Source organism: Pimephales promelas, chromosome 24, assembly GCF_988280905.1.
Source record: "Pimephales promelas chromosome 24, fPimPro1.hap1.1, whole genome shotgun sequence".
NCBI classification, from domain to species: Eukaryota; Metazoa; Chordata; class Actinopteri; order Cypriniformes; family Leuciscidae; genus Pimephales; species Pimephales promelas.
Genome location: NC_142792.1, coordinates 9,842,350 through 9,858,929, shown reverse-complemented (window position 1 = coordinate 9,858,929; position 16,580 = coordinate 9,842,350). Strand labels below are relative to the sequence as shown.

The 16,580-nt window shown below is 39.4% G+C and overlaps 1 protein-coding gene across 1 annotated transcript in view; it reads right to left on the bottom strand.

The window, feature by feature from the left end:
• The window catches only part of plxna4 (plexin A4), a 203,848-nt gene that overhangs the window by 172,063 nt on the left and 15,205 nt on the right, over nt 1-16,580 (bottom strand). The window contains exons 2-3 of the mRNA XM_039668055.2: nt 14,810-16,124; nt 1,925-2,107 (exon numbers count right to left, since the gene is read on the bottom strand). Coding sequence (XP_039523989.2) covers nt 1,925-2,107; nt 14,810-16,024 — 1,398 coding nt within the window. The 5' untranslated portion in view covers nt 16,025-16,124. The remainder of the gene's footprint in view (nt 1-1,924; nt 2,108-14,809; nt 16,125-16,580) is intronic.

Here is a 16,580-nt window from a genome sequence, read left to right as displayed (position 1 = left end):
CAAACGCAGCAGTTTGGTGTTTTCAGCTCTGTGCTTTTTATGCTGATGGCCGTGTGTGCACGCATTATAAAAACGTGTCTGTGTGATATTCTCTGGAGGGTTAAGAAGTTGTTTACTGCTTCTCTCTGGGGTTTGGCTACAGCTCTGACTTTTAACACGGTGAGACACAAAACATCCTGCCACTGCACCTCCTCTCGGAGTCAATCACAGAGACAGCGCCAACTACAGTTGGAGAACCGCAGTCATGCTGAATGCAGTAAGCCTTGGATTATCCTGTTCAAATTTAAAATAAACACCTGGTGGAGATTCTAAACTGCATTAAATGAAAAAAAAGAAAAAGAAAAACACAACAACACAAGGAAAAACAAGACATTTTGATTTCATGGGGTCTTTTTCCCCCAGGTTTCCGCACAACTCTCGCACAAACGATCAAATTTGCTCCAGACAATATTTACTTTTCGTGATGAGCTCGTCTTCAGCTAGTAAACAATTTACTGAGTGTGACGTGCTGGTGGACTATAAATCACCATGTAAAAGGGGCAGTAATAAACTCATTTTCATTGATTAATGTCTGCTAGCGAGGACTATTTTCTTGTTTTGTCTAAAAGGCAAGTGTGACATCATCGGCTGTTTTCCCGCAGAGATCTGCAATCACTGAAATGGCAACTAAAAGGTTTCTGTGTGTTTGTGTGTGTGCGCATGGTTATGTGCGTCCGTCTGCCTGAAAGAGAAACACGCTGTGTTGTCTGTCTGTTCCTTAGAGATTTGTTTGGCTTGCTCGTATCTGGAATTCGGAGTCTGTCATTTCGTCAATCGTCATTTCGTCTGTCATTTTTTGTAATGGAATGGCACACAAAAAATATCATTATTACCTGCAAGATCTTACAGAGTTAGTTGTCTTGAAGTATGAGTGTCCCATGTCTATAATTACAACAGTCTAAATTGTAACAATAACTATTAGTTTTAATAATCGTTCTAATTCAATAACAGGGAAGTCGACACCACAACTACATAGATAATGACACAGAGGAACAATATCATTGGAATCACTTTCAGAACAATCTTTTCCAGCTGATGAATGACAGCCAATCGGAATCCAGCATTTGGCAGAAAGCATAACTGCAGCTCATGCTCAGAGTAAAGCGAATGTCATCATGCCTTGGTGTGGAAGCTAATATACAGTAGTGAAGTCTTAAATCTGGCATAAGTTCCAGGACAACTAACAACTAACATAAGCACCAAAATTTCATCCACAGCCAGACCCAACTACAAAACACACCACCACAATAACAAGAATGCGTCAAATTGGAATCCTGCCTTTTGGCAAAGATTTCCCCGTCTGTAACGTCAACACCCTGGAGGTTTAGCACTTGAGAAAAAAAGAAAAATGATACTCTCATTCACTCATCCTCTCTGTCTGTATTACCCTCCCTTGCTGTCGTGCTCTCTCTCTATTTTAATGTTATTTTCTGCTCTGCGCAGTGTCTGGCTGGCCCTTGGATTCGTCTCAGACACGGCTCCCTCTGAGGCACAGTCAGAGAAGAGGGTACCGGGCCGAAAGCCCCTGCACCGCATCATCCAATTACCCCCGACAGCCTCTGCCTGTGCAGGGATTCCCATGGCCCTTCTCTGCCTGCCTCTCATTGTGCCGCTTACCAACCGTTTCTCTCTACACGCGTCATACACAACAGCAGAAGATTGCCGAGCATGACCATGATTGCAAAACTCACTGGATCTAATGTTCTTACAGAACGGATGTAGTTGACCACGCTCTGATCTTCTCACGTGTCATAGAAAGCCCAAAGTCAGCAATTACTACACAAGACTAGCTCGATCTCTGATGCTTTTTAGAACAATGATACAATTATTGGGTCAGTTAACTCCTCGGTTTCTCAAGCTCTTGCAAAAGAAACAAAAGTCCTACCTTTTTCAGACGACCTCCTTTGGTCCCCACAAAAGCCAAAGAGTGGTTCTTGTACACGTAGGCGATAACGGATGTCAATTTGTCATTGGATTCCGAGAAGAGTGGAATTCCACGTACCATCTCAGAGACGCCAAGTGGGGCGTTCATATCCAGACCACAGAAGTTGTCATCGATGGTTAGAAGCTAGAAAGGAGAACAAAGGATGTTTAATTCAATCAATTACGAGTAGTGAGCAAACTAACGCATTAACAGTCTCTAAAATATTTAAATGAACTAGTCAAGCATACTAAATCAACTTATTGACTCGGTCTAGTTTAGAGTAGTGAGATGAAAAGACAATGGCCACAAGGATGTGGAAAATGCTGCCAAGGTGAGAGAAAAGGCTAGATTGTCACGACATACAGTACGTTTACTGGACCATTTGCGAGGCAGCTTCACAACAGATTCATCATTTTCACTATTTAGCATCAACTCAGCCAGTCATATCTAAAATGGGTTGAGGGGTTTATCTGATATAAGACCAAGTGCATTTATCATTTCAGGTGAAAAGCATTTTAAAAAACATCTTTTAAATATGGCGTTTCAGGTGATGCCGTGTGACTTTGTGTGACATGTAACATATGGCTGGGAAAGTTGCCAGTGTCAGCCAGAATAGAGTGATTTACAGCTTCTGATATAGAAATAATAATTTGATAATGCATCCATATTTCAGTCTGCTGAGAGGGCTTTGGAAACAACGGCATTCATTGAAACAGCTGCACAGACCTCAGGATAAAATGTCAAACAAATCGAAAGCATGATTAATGATGCCCAGGGCTTTGACTCATTGAGGGCATGAAACCATAACACTTCTCAAGTGCTGCCAAATATGATATGCTCATGGCCTTTAATTCATTCATGAGTGCCTCCTCAGGCTCTGATCAGGCCTGCTCAGAAATAAAATGTGAATGTTAATTTAAACTGATTTTTTAAATATATTATCCTGATTCAAAAAGATTCATTTTTAATATATATATATATATATATATATATATATATATATATGAAGAGTTCAGATGCAAAAGCCTCTAAATGCAAATTGAAAGTTTCTTCTAAAATGACCATTTTTATCAAGCTTGTATATTCAAGTTCAGTAATTTCACTTAAATGACAATTAATAGGTAATCTTCATTGCCATTTAAGTGAAATTACTGAACTTAAATATACAAGCTTGATAAAAATGATCATTTTAGAAGAAAATTTCAAATGGCACTTAGAGGCTTTTGCATCTGAACTCTTCATATATATATATATATTTTTTAATATATATATATATATATATATATATATATATATATGAATGTATATATTATATGTATATGTGTCTATACATACACACACACCATTGGTCTGGCTAGAAGGATGTAAAACCACATAAAAACCGCACAAATGTAAACGCACAAATATTACAAAAACTCCCACTGTTTATGTACAAAAGTTGACCTACATAATGTCAGACACTTTAAAGGGTTTAGTTTTGTTTTAAAAGCATCCCGCATATTTGTTCATCATTGAAAAGCAGCACAGGTGTCTCAAACTGCTTTATTGGCATTAATATTTAAGTTTTTAATGGCCTAGAACATGAAACACGAGACAGCTTGAGCTTTGTTTTGCCCCTAGGCACCAACCCACTGCACAGTCCCAAGTGACAAAGTGGGCGAAGGGCAATCCTGAGTGATGCCCAGGTCGGGAGAGGAAGCATCTGGATGTACATTATCACTAACAGAATGTGTATGAACTGAAATAATGTACATAGTCCCTTGATCAGAGTTCAATTACATTTGAAGCGGAGTTTATCTTAATAACAACGGCCTCTGGCTAATGATATTTTTGAAAATCTATTCCAAGCCAGGGGACAAATCTGTAGTAGAGCAGTTATCAGACCAACCTCAGAGAGACACGATCAATCAAGTGACCGGATGGGTCTTTACATGCAATATAGCAAATGTCTATTTGTCAGCGGTCAGGAGATACAAGACCCTTCATTAAGCAAATGGAAGACAGGGGCTGTCTCTCTAAAATGGCGGTTTATGAGTGATCGGCCGAATCGATAGCGAACACCACACTCATTTCTCAGTTCATTCAATAGAAGCCGGAATGAGGAATAAAGAAATGAAGAAGGAACAGGGAAAGGTTCAACGTCATTTTTTTTACTCTCTCTCTCTCTCTCTTTGCAGATGTCTGACCTTTAGAAATGTTCCGCTGTCAGCCAAAGTCTGCGTGCCGCTCGCCTCGCCTATGCCAGCCTAGAGTAATTGTGCTCATTTCTAGTGCACACGGCTCCTGTTAGAGAGGCGCAGCTACATGAAAGATCTGTTTTCTGCAGTGTTAGTCTTTCTGCAGATGTCTCCTGTCCATATCGGGGGCCATGAATCATCATGGGTTGTTGAGGCAGCAGCAATCTGCTTTTACGTGTGCACCTGCTTACACACGCAAAAAAAAAGAAAAGAAACTCGACCGCAATCACAGCCTTGATCCTGCTTACACGGGTCAAAATGTGTAAAGCCCCAACACAGCAGACTTATAGCAACAGCTACAAAGACTTGCCACCTCTGATGTTAGGATTGAAAAAAAAAAAAACTGCGCTAAGAATAAACACAATGACCGTAATAGTTGTGACACAGACTAATGCCTTTTGGCATTGTGGTTATTTTATCAGAAGGCCCAGGCCTCATGTGGCAGGACGCATATGCCTGTGACACAGACAGGGGGGATGGAGCATGTGTCTCGTCGTCTTCTCATTGGCATATGCCACGGTATTTCTGGCAAGGGGAACAACATGCCAATCAGACCCTATGTGCTGCAATCTAATGAAATAGGCTTCCTGTCTGTCAACCTTTCAGGAAGCAGACACGTTTTCATTACCTAGCCACATAAACATGACATTTCCTCTCTCCCCATCCCGACGCAAATAACATCTTTCGACAGCCCATGTGCGAGAGGGGGCGCCCTCCCTGCCGGCCATCAACCTTTTCCACTTCTTCGTGCTCTCCGTTTCTCTGACTTTAATGCTTCCCTTCCATATACAACCGCCTCGCTCGCTCTCGGTGCGGAGCGCTCGAACAAGCTGCCGCATTATTGGCAATTTCACGCTGCGCGTCTGAAGGTGTAAAGGAGGTGGTGGTTGGGGGAAGAGAAAGAAAGGAGGAGGGAATGGTTTGACGAGCGCAACTAAAAGCTTCTGGGTCGGCGCAGGCGCCGTTTTTCATTTGAACTGGTTCCAGAGACAGGGAAGCAGAATCAGGTCATTCGGACCACTCGCTGCCTGGCTACGTCCAGCAACACAAAGGCAGCTCTCTTCCCTTGTGCCGGCGTCTCTGTGTCCCAGGATAGAAACGCAAGTAGTGAAATCCAAGCTTTTTTTTTTTTCAGAAGCTTTGTTCTAGGTCTTTTTGTCCAATTGGAGCACATAGGGGACCAACCTTAAGAGCATCTGGCACAAGAAGTAAAAGGAACCCTGAATGGAGGTCTAGAGCATGAACTGCACACTTTTTAAGTTCAAAAACGGCTTTTGTATTCCTCACTGTTAGCTGAGAGGCCGCAAAACATTTTAATGTGCTATTAATAGATCACAGTTTGATCAAAATGCAGAGTTTATGCAAATAAACCCTGATCATTGCTGCGAGTGTACATCATTCAGATGATGAATCGGCTCTTCAAGAGCTAATTCTGCACAGTCATATAATTACCCTTTCAGAGTCTTTCCTTTTCATGCTCAAGTAATATCTCACGCAGGGATTGTTGTTAGCAACAAAGACATTATTTCCCACAAATCTCAGCTCCATGTTCGACGTAATTATATCAACACTCAATCAGCTCGGAGCACGGCAATCCTTGTTTCTCACAATTCTGCAGCATTTAAGAGGTTGTGTTTTTTGTGTCCGTTATGCATTTGATTTTGGTGCATTCTCCACTCGGTCGGAGGTTTGAACAACTGATAGACAATCACACTAGCTCTCCACAGAAAAGAACCTTTCTGGAAGACACCATAATGGCATTCTATTAGAGATTAACAAAATTGCAACCAGTCGACAAATCGCTTTTAAGCAAACCCTTTATAATTAGACTGATTTCAGGTTCACTTGACCAAACGTGATTTAAAACTGCCCGTGTTCAAAAACAGCTAAATTATGCACAAACGTAAGGTGGAGAGGCCTCGAGAAGCAAAATTGACAAGTAGGGAGGCATGATATTTTGCTAGTGGCGGATATATTTATTTCTTTATTTATCATTTAGATATTGGATAATTAATTTCAAGCTCCTTTGTCCTATATTATGCCGCAATATAACAGTGACTCAAATTTTAAAAACACTAATTATTTAAAACACAGTGACATGTAATATACATCATGTACATTGTTATACTATAAATTATAATGTTATTTTTAAAAATCCTTATTAAAATTGTACCACTAGCGAGACATAATTAAAAAAAAATAAAGATTCATTAATTTATTCATTTTAAGTTGAGAATTATAAAGCACCACCACTTAAAAATACTTAATATCAAAATCAATCTAAAAATAAATAAATGCATTTCAAAAAGATTAAATATCAGAGCCAAAAAATAATACTAAATCACCAATCGTAGCTGAATGCCTACACTCTAAAAAATGCTGGGTTGTTTTAACCCAATTTTGGGTAAAATATGGACAAACCCAGCCATTGGGTAAAAAATGTCATTTAAAAATGTAACCCAATGGCTGGGTTTGTCCATATTTTACCCAAAATTGGGTTAAAATAGCCCAGCATTTTTTAGAGTGTAGCTAACACATCATCACCCATTCCTACCATCATGCTCTTTTGAATGAAAGGCCTCATCATCTCAGTTTCCATCCTACTGTGGCCTCTACCTAGTGCTAACTTTACCAAAGAACTCCGCTAAGGGAGAATGAAAAGATGTGAGTGTTGAATATCGCACAACTGTCTGCACGTAATGACATTTAATGACTTAATGACTGTGAACCCCTTCAGTAAGAAAGAGATTCTGCAAGCTTCCGCTTCCACAGCAAAGACCTTCATTTGAAAGCGCTTTCCCCTTATAATTTGATCCAACATTGGCTGAAACTGAGATATGAACCAGAGAATTTCAAAGAAATTGTCAAAAGAGATCAAAACGAGTGTTACTGATATAAAGGAAATTCCAATTTTTTGCCACTACGCAGAAAGACATACAGTACAGTCCAAAATCTAAACTACGCCACATGGACAGGATTTTCACAGACCCATGATGACATCTAAAAAGCCAGTGAGTTGTAAAGCTTTCTTACATCTGCTCTACACCTCTTCAAACTTCATACAGATATAAAAAAAAAAAAATCACCTGCTAGACTGGAGGTATATGACAACTGTCAGATTGCCGCCATTGCACCATTTAAACAAAGCTCAGGACACCAATCAGAAAAAGCCATTTGTTTGATTTGGCTGAGTACAGTTCAATGATAAAAACGAATGTCACCACATGCATCACCCTTTGTGGATCAATGAAACCCTTGGGATGTGAAATGTCAGCATTTGTGAAAAAAACTAAACGAAGTTTGGGGTTTGCATTTATGTGCTCTTCTAAGGTTGTGTGTTGGGTATATTAAAAAATGCATTCATTTAAGACTGGTTATACTGAAGGTGGTTTTAGAATGCAAATTGTGTTTTTGTGTTTTGCCACTTAAATATGTTTGTACATGTGCTTGTGTACGCAGTCTTGTCAACATGAGTGTACTGTACATGTATGTGTGCCACAATCCAAAACTATGATGGCTCCAAAGAATGCTGTAAAGGAAAGACTACAAAAGTGTTGTCCCACTCAAGAAATATCCAACGAGTGTCAGAGCACAACCTTTTCACATCTAGATGTAAAGTGAGTTTAGGCTGATTAGTAGATAACGATCTTATGATGGATTATGACCTTTGCTGCAGTAGTTACGATGGGAGACGTAATTACAGAGGCCAATAAACCTGGAGATCGACTTTAATGAATGGAAACGCAGTGCGCACAGTGCACGCGACTGATTAAAACCATGTCACACCATCCCATAAAGTGGTTCTCCCAGAAAGCTTTAACAAAGAGAAACTGGGTGAGGAACTAGAGCAATATTAATGAAAAAATCAAGATATTGCAGGAGGGCTACATATTTCACAGTGATTAACCAGTATGTTGACCAATTTAGAAGTGCACTCATTAATTTTACCTTTATTTAAAATATTTTATATATGAAAAATAAAGCATGGTCACATTGTCGAAATTGCTGGCAAAAAATGTCCAATGACAATAGTGTAGCGATGCATGAAGCACCACTCACACGGAAGTTACTTTCATTCAAAATGGTGAATTTTCTATGCAAACACTGCATGGTAAAATCATAATGTTTTGCCCTTTTGGCCCCCAACAAAAGTTTGCCGAGCAATAATAAATGAGACCGCACCCACAATGTTTCTGAACAAAATCTCTAAAGTAATTTACAACATCGTATCAAGACCTGTCAATTCAGAGGCTTACTAAAAGCCATTTTATCATTTCGGTCATTAAAAAAATAAATGAATCACAGTTGAATGTGAATAGCATATTTTAACAATGGCATTAGTATTTGTGAATGTTTTTGCATAATGCTGCATGTCAGTAGAAGTCCAACATAACTGCCAGATCAACGCAACACAGTAATTACTAAATGCACCTTTAATGGGGAGGAAAAATAAGTATGACTAGCAGATGGAAACTAACGAGAACTGACAGCCACTTCGATAGTATAAAAAAAATGGTCTGTCTAGGAGAGTGAAAGGTGCTAATTATTTGGCAATAATATGTAATGAGCATGCAGAGAGACTGACAGCTGTAAGGGAACAGCCTATAGCCGGATTTTAATGACTTATAATTGAGATGATTATGAATAATAATGAGACCAATCTTAATTTAAAATGTTCTTATCTCTCTCTGACCGCAATGTCTCTATAACTGAGCAGAGGTTGAGAAAAATGCATAAATTAATGAAAAAAGACCCTATTAGCGGGTGGTGGTGCACCCTTGTTTGCTTGAATACATCACTCCGGGAGACGAGAGGGATGAATTTACTGTGCCAGACTCATTTCCACACCATTTCTTTCTGCTGACGTAGGGAACATGGGGCGCTTGCAGATTTTTTTTTTTTTTTTATAGGTCAGATGTCAACACAGAATGATCTATATAGAAACTTACACACTATTACATTCATTATGTGATACTTCAATGCACATTTTGCATCATCACAAGCGCTTTATAATCATCTTTTCCCTTACAATGATTTGTTATTGGAAAGAAGTATAAAATATCAGAATTAATTAACCGGAATGTACACGACACGCCTGATGCAAAATGGGACAAGACACAATTAACATGAAAAATATAGCATACCGCATTTTCCTTTGTTGAAATATTTGGAAATGGAACAATATAGTTAACTTGTTTTTGGTTTCACAAAAAGTTCCAGTCAATCACAGATCAATCCCATACACTTTAAAAAAACAACAAAAAAAAACAAACAAACATTACAACGCCTTTTGTTGTTCATGTTTGAACACTCATCTGTCTGGGCCCAAAGGCACTTGGGAAGTCTGAGAGATGTTTGGCACAGCCAAAGCTACAGTAGTCTTGAGCGAGCTTCAGATCTCTGCCTCTGCATTTGGATTCCCCTTCGATGTGTCTGATCTTTAAATAGCAGCACACAGCTGCCAGTTGTAACCCTGTGGGAGTAAAGCTGTGAGCATGACTTATCAAACCTTGGACTTGGGACTAAGAGAACATGGGCCTGACTTTGAATCTCATGAACCTGTATATGGCAAATTATACTTCCTTTGACAGCGTTTTAATATATATATATATATATATATATATATATATATATTAGTGCTGTCAAACGATTAAAATATTGAATCATGATTAATCGCATTAATGTCATAGTTAACTCGCGATTAATCGCACATTTTTATCTATTCTAAATGTCTCTTGATTTCTTTTTGTCCCGTTATTTTTTCTCATTTTTATTCTCTTATGAACATGGAAAAGTGGATCGGCTTGCTTTGTGCAAATGTTTTTTATTGAAAACAACATTGGCATATACTGTGTTCAAATTCACACTAGAATTCTCACTTGGAGCAAATAATCTCTCACACAATGTAACACTGTCCATCAATAAAAGGGTGAAAGAAATACTGATGAGGTCCTGATATTGACGAGGGGGCGGAGAATTCGCATTAGCTGTGTGTGTGTGTGTGCGTGCATGTCCATCAAGTGGTATTTCAAACTGGACGTGCTGCGATGATGATAGCTCACAACGACAAAACAGACAGATCACTTTGGTCTTGTCAATGGGACAATTTGGCAACTTTTTAAAAGTAAACTTTCCATTCAGAATCTTAGGGCATCCAATTCGGCATCTCGCGCTCGTCATCTGCTTAAAATGTAACGTTAACCAACAATTTGGCCGGCTCGCAAGCCCAAACGTGTGTGTGCGGCGTGTATGTTGTTTTGTTTATGGTCTAGCTAGATCCGCTTGCGCTTTGGTCGACGAAGCAACAAAACGTCCTCGCATGGCGCAAGCCATTGAAATGAATGGGTTTCATAGCGCAGCGCACGCATGTCACGTCCTGTTGCAAAAGCATGTGAAAGAAAACTACAAAGTTTGTTAGGCCAATAAGACCATTAATCGCATGATAAAAAAATTGACGCCGTTAAAAATGGGTTGGCGTTAACTCCATTAATAACGAGTATAACTGACAGCCCTAATATATATATATATATATAAAACAAACAAACAAACAGTACATAAATAAATTAATACAAATAATTAAAATAATGGGGGGGGGGGGGTAATACATACATTTAAGTCACAGAAAGAGGGCACCATTGCATCTAGGCAGTACGTAATTAAGAGTTCATGTCACATACATAGTGGTGCATATTTCAAAGAGACACAATCTCTTCTTAATGAGGGTGACAGCATGACCATTGTGTGTGACGTGCCACGGCTATGTGTACGTGTGTGAGAGATGACTTCATTATCGTCATCTAGAAATATTTAGTCTACGTCTGGTTTAATGAACTGATGAAGATGGTTATTCTGTCTCACATAGTGAAATGCACACCCTTTCTTTTGTAAATGTGTGTGTGTGTGTGTGTGTGCGCGCACATCATGTTTGACATTAACAGTGCCCCTTCATAAAGTCTGACTGCCCTAATGAGCAGTGGGTCTGCTCATCTGTTCATTAATTTGGGAAAAAAAAACACCATGGGGAGGCTAACAGAGAGCTTGAAAGAGTCAGCAAAGTGCAGAATTCTGCTGCTGCCTCTCCACATACATTTCTGCTTGCACTTGACACATACAAAATGAACCATGCTTACTACAGTTATTTATACAGTGAAACGTTGTGGCATAAGCCATCATTGTAAATACAAAAATTCACACATGACGAATCCTTATGTATAAAACAGACAGAAAGCAGGTGTCTCAGGAAGCCTGGTTGAACTCGCTAAATTGAACTTGACACGCCATCTTAAATGTGGCACATGGTGCAAGACACTGGAAAAATAATGATATGCGTTGTGTCAAAGACTTTTTTTTTTAAATGATAAAAGACAAACTACTAAAGCTGTAAAATAGTTTATGACCAACTATTCTCATTGTAAGGTCTCAAACAGATTAGATCATAGTTCATATATTTTTCTATATTATTTTTGATATGCATCTAAAATAATAAAAAAGCTATTCATCCATGTCATCTGCCTGCACAGTATACATGACGATAACTGCTAGTACCTGATTTTTGGACAGAACTAGAGATATGAGCCAAGCTTATGAGCCAGGCTTACATTATGCTATGATTTTTCACAGCATAATATCCTTATCGTTTGCAGAGGGCACAGAGAGGATATTAAGATATACATCACTTTCATATCTTCACCGAACCTGCATTACTATCACGTCATGTTGATGTAATGTTTGCAGAGGGCTGAATATTGAGAGAATGTTATCTTCACATTCATGAAGAAAGGCTTGCTTGATCTCACTGCGCTTCTCTGCTTACTTAATTAGACTTTCATATCAGGGAGTCAAAAAGCTGCCCTTTTTTTACATTTCTTATTCCTTATTGCAATATTCTAACATGGCAGTGTTGAGTTTTTCCATGCATTATTGAAAACACAAACCCATCTGAGACTAACAACAGTGATTCTTGTAAAATCATCTCCCCCACTCAGATATCAGGTTCATGCACCGTTTTATCACTCCTGTCATTTCCCACTTTTTATCTTGTCAATGTGGTCCCATTGAGCAGATTCAGGAATACCACAGCCCAAGAGCGTTTAACTTCAGTTACAGAATTGCCTGAAAGACATGTCATTCTTTTTTGCCCTTGGATGCTTTCGAATAAGTGTGTTTGTAAGTGTTGAAACACATGAGTGTCTGAATGTATCCCTCTATGAGCGTGTGCTTTTATTCATAGGTGAGTCAGCGCAATCATGTTCATGTTCCTTCTGCCTGTGGGTGTTTGGGCGCTGCTTTATACCTAGTCTGCTTACTGTGAAAGACAGCATTCACAATGCATTAAGTTAGCGGTGCATAAAGACTACTTAATGGTTACATTAAACAATTTTTAAAGATAAATTGAAAAAAAAAATAGAAAATGAGCTTGTATAGTTAAACATACAATATTGGCTTGAATCAGTTTTTTTATATAGAGATGAAATACTTTGTTCTTCAGAATAACATGCTGTAAATAATGCTTAAGACCACAAGCATTTTATTTTATTAAAGTAAATAATTTCATATAATAATTAATTTCATATTGTCTTTTATAAGCCTATGCATGCATGACTTTGTATTTTTCTGTTTATATTTGTTTGTGAGAACTAGCAGCTCTCTGAGAAAATAATTTAAACAGTAACAGAGCATTTATCAGTCTTAGATATAATGTGTTTGAGCTCACTTGTCTTTTTCTCTTCCCCAATCAAACAATTGTCTGGCTTTTAAATAAGGGGGCAGTAGCCATAGTTACCAAAGGAGGAGACACAGGCAATCCATCTCTCTATCCTCACTGTGACGCTCTCTCTTTAATTTATGCTGCAGTGGCCATACTGCAGAGCACGCAGAAATGGCACCATTCCTCAACATAACTCCCTCTCTTCCTCCATCCCTAGCCATACACTTATCACAAAAGCATTCTCTCACAGTCTGCTTCACATTTATTCTTGTGTGCGAGTGCCTGTAAGTGTGTGAGAGTGTCAGTTTCACTTCCACATCAGTCCACACACACATATCCTCTCTACATCAAGAAAAAATAGCCAAAAATCACACCCTTCAAGCTGAAACCGTCATGTTACCTCATTCACCATCTTAAAAAAGGTACAGTGGCAGTACCATGGAACAGTGATGGTAATATGATGGTCTTGTATATGTACAATGGTCTTCATATGGTATTTACATTCTACTACAAAATTCTTCAAAATAATTGCATGTTATTTACAAGGAACCTTTCTTGTACAATCCTTAACAGCTCATTCTATTTATGTAGCATTTGACCTGGCACTGAGGTTTCTGAAAGGAGCAAGAATTTATTGGGTGGATGACTATTCCATGGCTGGAATTCAATACGGTGTTATTATATACTTTGATTCTTCAAGTCTGGAAGTTTCACATTTATACAGCTTGGTTGCCTTTTATCAAAATGTCTAGAAAAACAGAATCCACACCGAGCATCCTAGCCAAGGAGACATTTTAAGAATTGAATCTTATTTTATCGAATCAAAGGGGAAAACTGCTAGGTCAAAATCTTTATTTTATTTTTTTCCTTGAACTGAAGTTGGTAACCAAAATGGTAGCAATTATGTTGTCAATGCTCTGAGAATTAAATCAAGAGAAATACAAAGTAAACAATGCCAAAGTATGTCCCCTGCATTTGTTAAAACTGTATTTATACATATTTAGTGATCAGTGATCGTTGGTTTTTAAAATATCTGAGTAAAACAAATGTAAAATACCATTGGTGTAAAATACATGTAAAACAAAATTGGTTTAAAATAAAGACTGAAAATGTAATGACAAATTTTCCAATTAATTTAGCCCAAACACCCACAGTTTAAAATATACGTTTTTTGCTTTCAAAACAGTCACTTTCCAGGGAACTATTAAAAATGTTGCTTTATAAAAAGGTTCTGATGCAGTGTAAAATCCTCCATCGTACCCACTGGACCAAAGTTAGACTTTCTAAAACATATTCTGAGGTAGATCCAAAGTGTGATCGCTATCTTCAAGCCCATGCATCTAATTTTTTAGTCTTTGGTCTTGTCCATCTCTACACAAATATTGGTCTCTGATCTTTAAATCATTATCTGAAGTTCTTGGAATTTATGTTAAACCTTTGCCTGTTACAACTTTATTTGGTACTCTCTCTCTTTCACTTAACATGAAATCGCCTACACCTCCTACTCATTCTCTATGGATCTTCTGACAACTTCTGACCCCAACTATAAGATTTGGGGTCCTTTCCTAGACTGTGTAGGAAAGTGAAATGGTTTTAAATGGTGAAATGCTTGTTATAAGCACAGCCAGAAGTCATTGATCAAAAGAGTTAGTTTATTGCTATTGGGCACTACCTCATATGTGTGCCTTTATCTGACCAAAATTAGCCCTAAGTTCTGGTAAAAACTTGAATGGTTTTGTTTCTAAACTTTCCATTTGTATACAATTTGATGACTAGCCCTAAAATTAAAAGTTTTCACATCAACCATTGTGAGTCATAACCATGTTACTATAGTCACTGTCACAATTACTATTGTTCTGCAAATGGAAGGTATACAAGCAGGGGAGTGCTGAATGTACTTACCGCACTACTGCACGAGATGTCTTTCACTTTGAGCCAGGCGAGGTCCAGGGTTCCCTCTCCTTTATAACATGACTGTAGCCGGTCCTTAATTCTTTCATTAATTTCTTTCAGAGTGAACACACAGAGAGCCGACTCCTGGGATGATTCCTTGGGCCTCCTTTTTTGTCCTTTGGAGAACACAGCATAAAGGATGTCATCATCAGGTCCTATGCCTAGCGAACGCGCCAGGATGGTACCTGCCTTGGACAGGTAGCCTGCCTGCAGCAGGCGATACTCAACCCCACCCTTAACACAACCAAGAGGAACCTCGACGTACGAGTTGAACGCGGTGTCGTCCTTGCAGAGTCGCACCAGTTTGGAAGTGTACACCTGTTCACGTCCGGCTGAGGATGACCCGGTTGTCGGGCCTCCCCCCATTTCGGGCTGCAATGTCAGAAAATACACAAAATTTCCACTGCTAAACCCATAGACATAATAGATGTCGAAGTCTGGCACCACTGTGAATGTATCCGATGGGATTTTAATCATGGAGGCAACAAATTCATCATGGAAGACGTAGGCGAACATCCCATCCTCCTCAGAGTTACGGGTGAGCTTACGACTGGATATTGTCGGGAAGTACTCCGGTCTTCCGTCGACAGCTGTGGCCACAAAAAGCTTATCAGTAGTGGCATCACTGTAAGACACGATGACCCCAAACACGGAGCCACTCTCATTGACGCCAGAGAGGTAGTGTTCTTTTTTATGGAAGGGCTCTCCAAGCTTAAAGAGATCATCCAGACGAAGGAGTTTGCAAATACCCTGGTACAGACTGCCACAGGCCAGCAGCCGGTTCTCGCGGTAGTCCATGAGCAGCATCTTATTGACATTATTGGTCAATGTGAGTGGTTCGCTACAAGGCTGCACTATACGGGGTGGATAGCAGTTCCGGTTATCCTCATCTGGACCAGTCTGATGTGACACCTGTACGTCCAGCCCAGGTGAGAGTTTGTAGATGCGATTCACTGCCCCCAGGTACACATTCCCATTTCTGTGGTCCACTGCAAGGTGATTAAATGTCCATTCAGGGTGCTCTGCCCGGAAGGTACTGTATTCCTCACGTACTCTGGTTGCTGCTGAAGGCTGTTGTGGTCTCGTAGCCACAAGGGGAACCAAAAGGAGAATAATGCAGCAAGAAAAAGTGAAAAAATTCCATCTCCTGGTGTGGGAAGCCATTGTCCTGATACCTTACGGGAAGAATGTCTCTGTCCACTACTCGCTACCCGTACTCTGTATCAGTATTCAGGCTTCTCGTGAAGTTGAGGACATTCTGTACCTGCACAGAAAGAAAGAACAAAAGAGTGTTAGCAGAAGATATTGTATAAAAAAATATTGTTAAGATTCCACAATACATTCATTGTATCAGATTATGAGAGGAACGGTCCCAGAAGACAAATTACTAAAGCCTCATAACAGTTTTCCAGCCATTTGGAAAAAAAATGCATGAGTAATTAGAGAGAAAAAGCAAGGTGGAAAAAGGCACTCTTGAAGCATGCACGGTTGGCATGAATGGATGCCATTCTCAATGGGATAATGCATTTGCCCCAGGAGTTAACAGCCAGGATGGGCACAATTTCTCTGCCAGTGCCCCACCTCACAGCTGGACCTCTGGCCCTCTAATTGATTTTTCCCTTGGTATGCGATTTGCATGCTTGGCTGATTTTCTCCCATCTTTCCAGATAGCAGTTCACCTGCTGACACTGCTGAAGGAGTGGCAGAGCTCACAGTCATG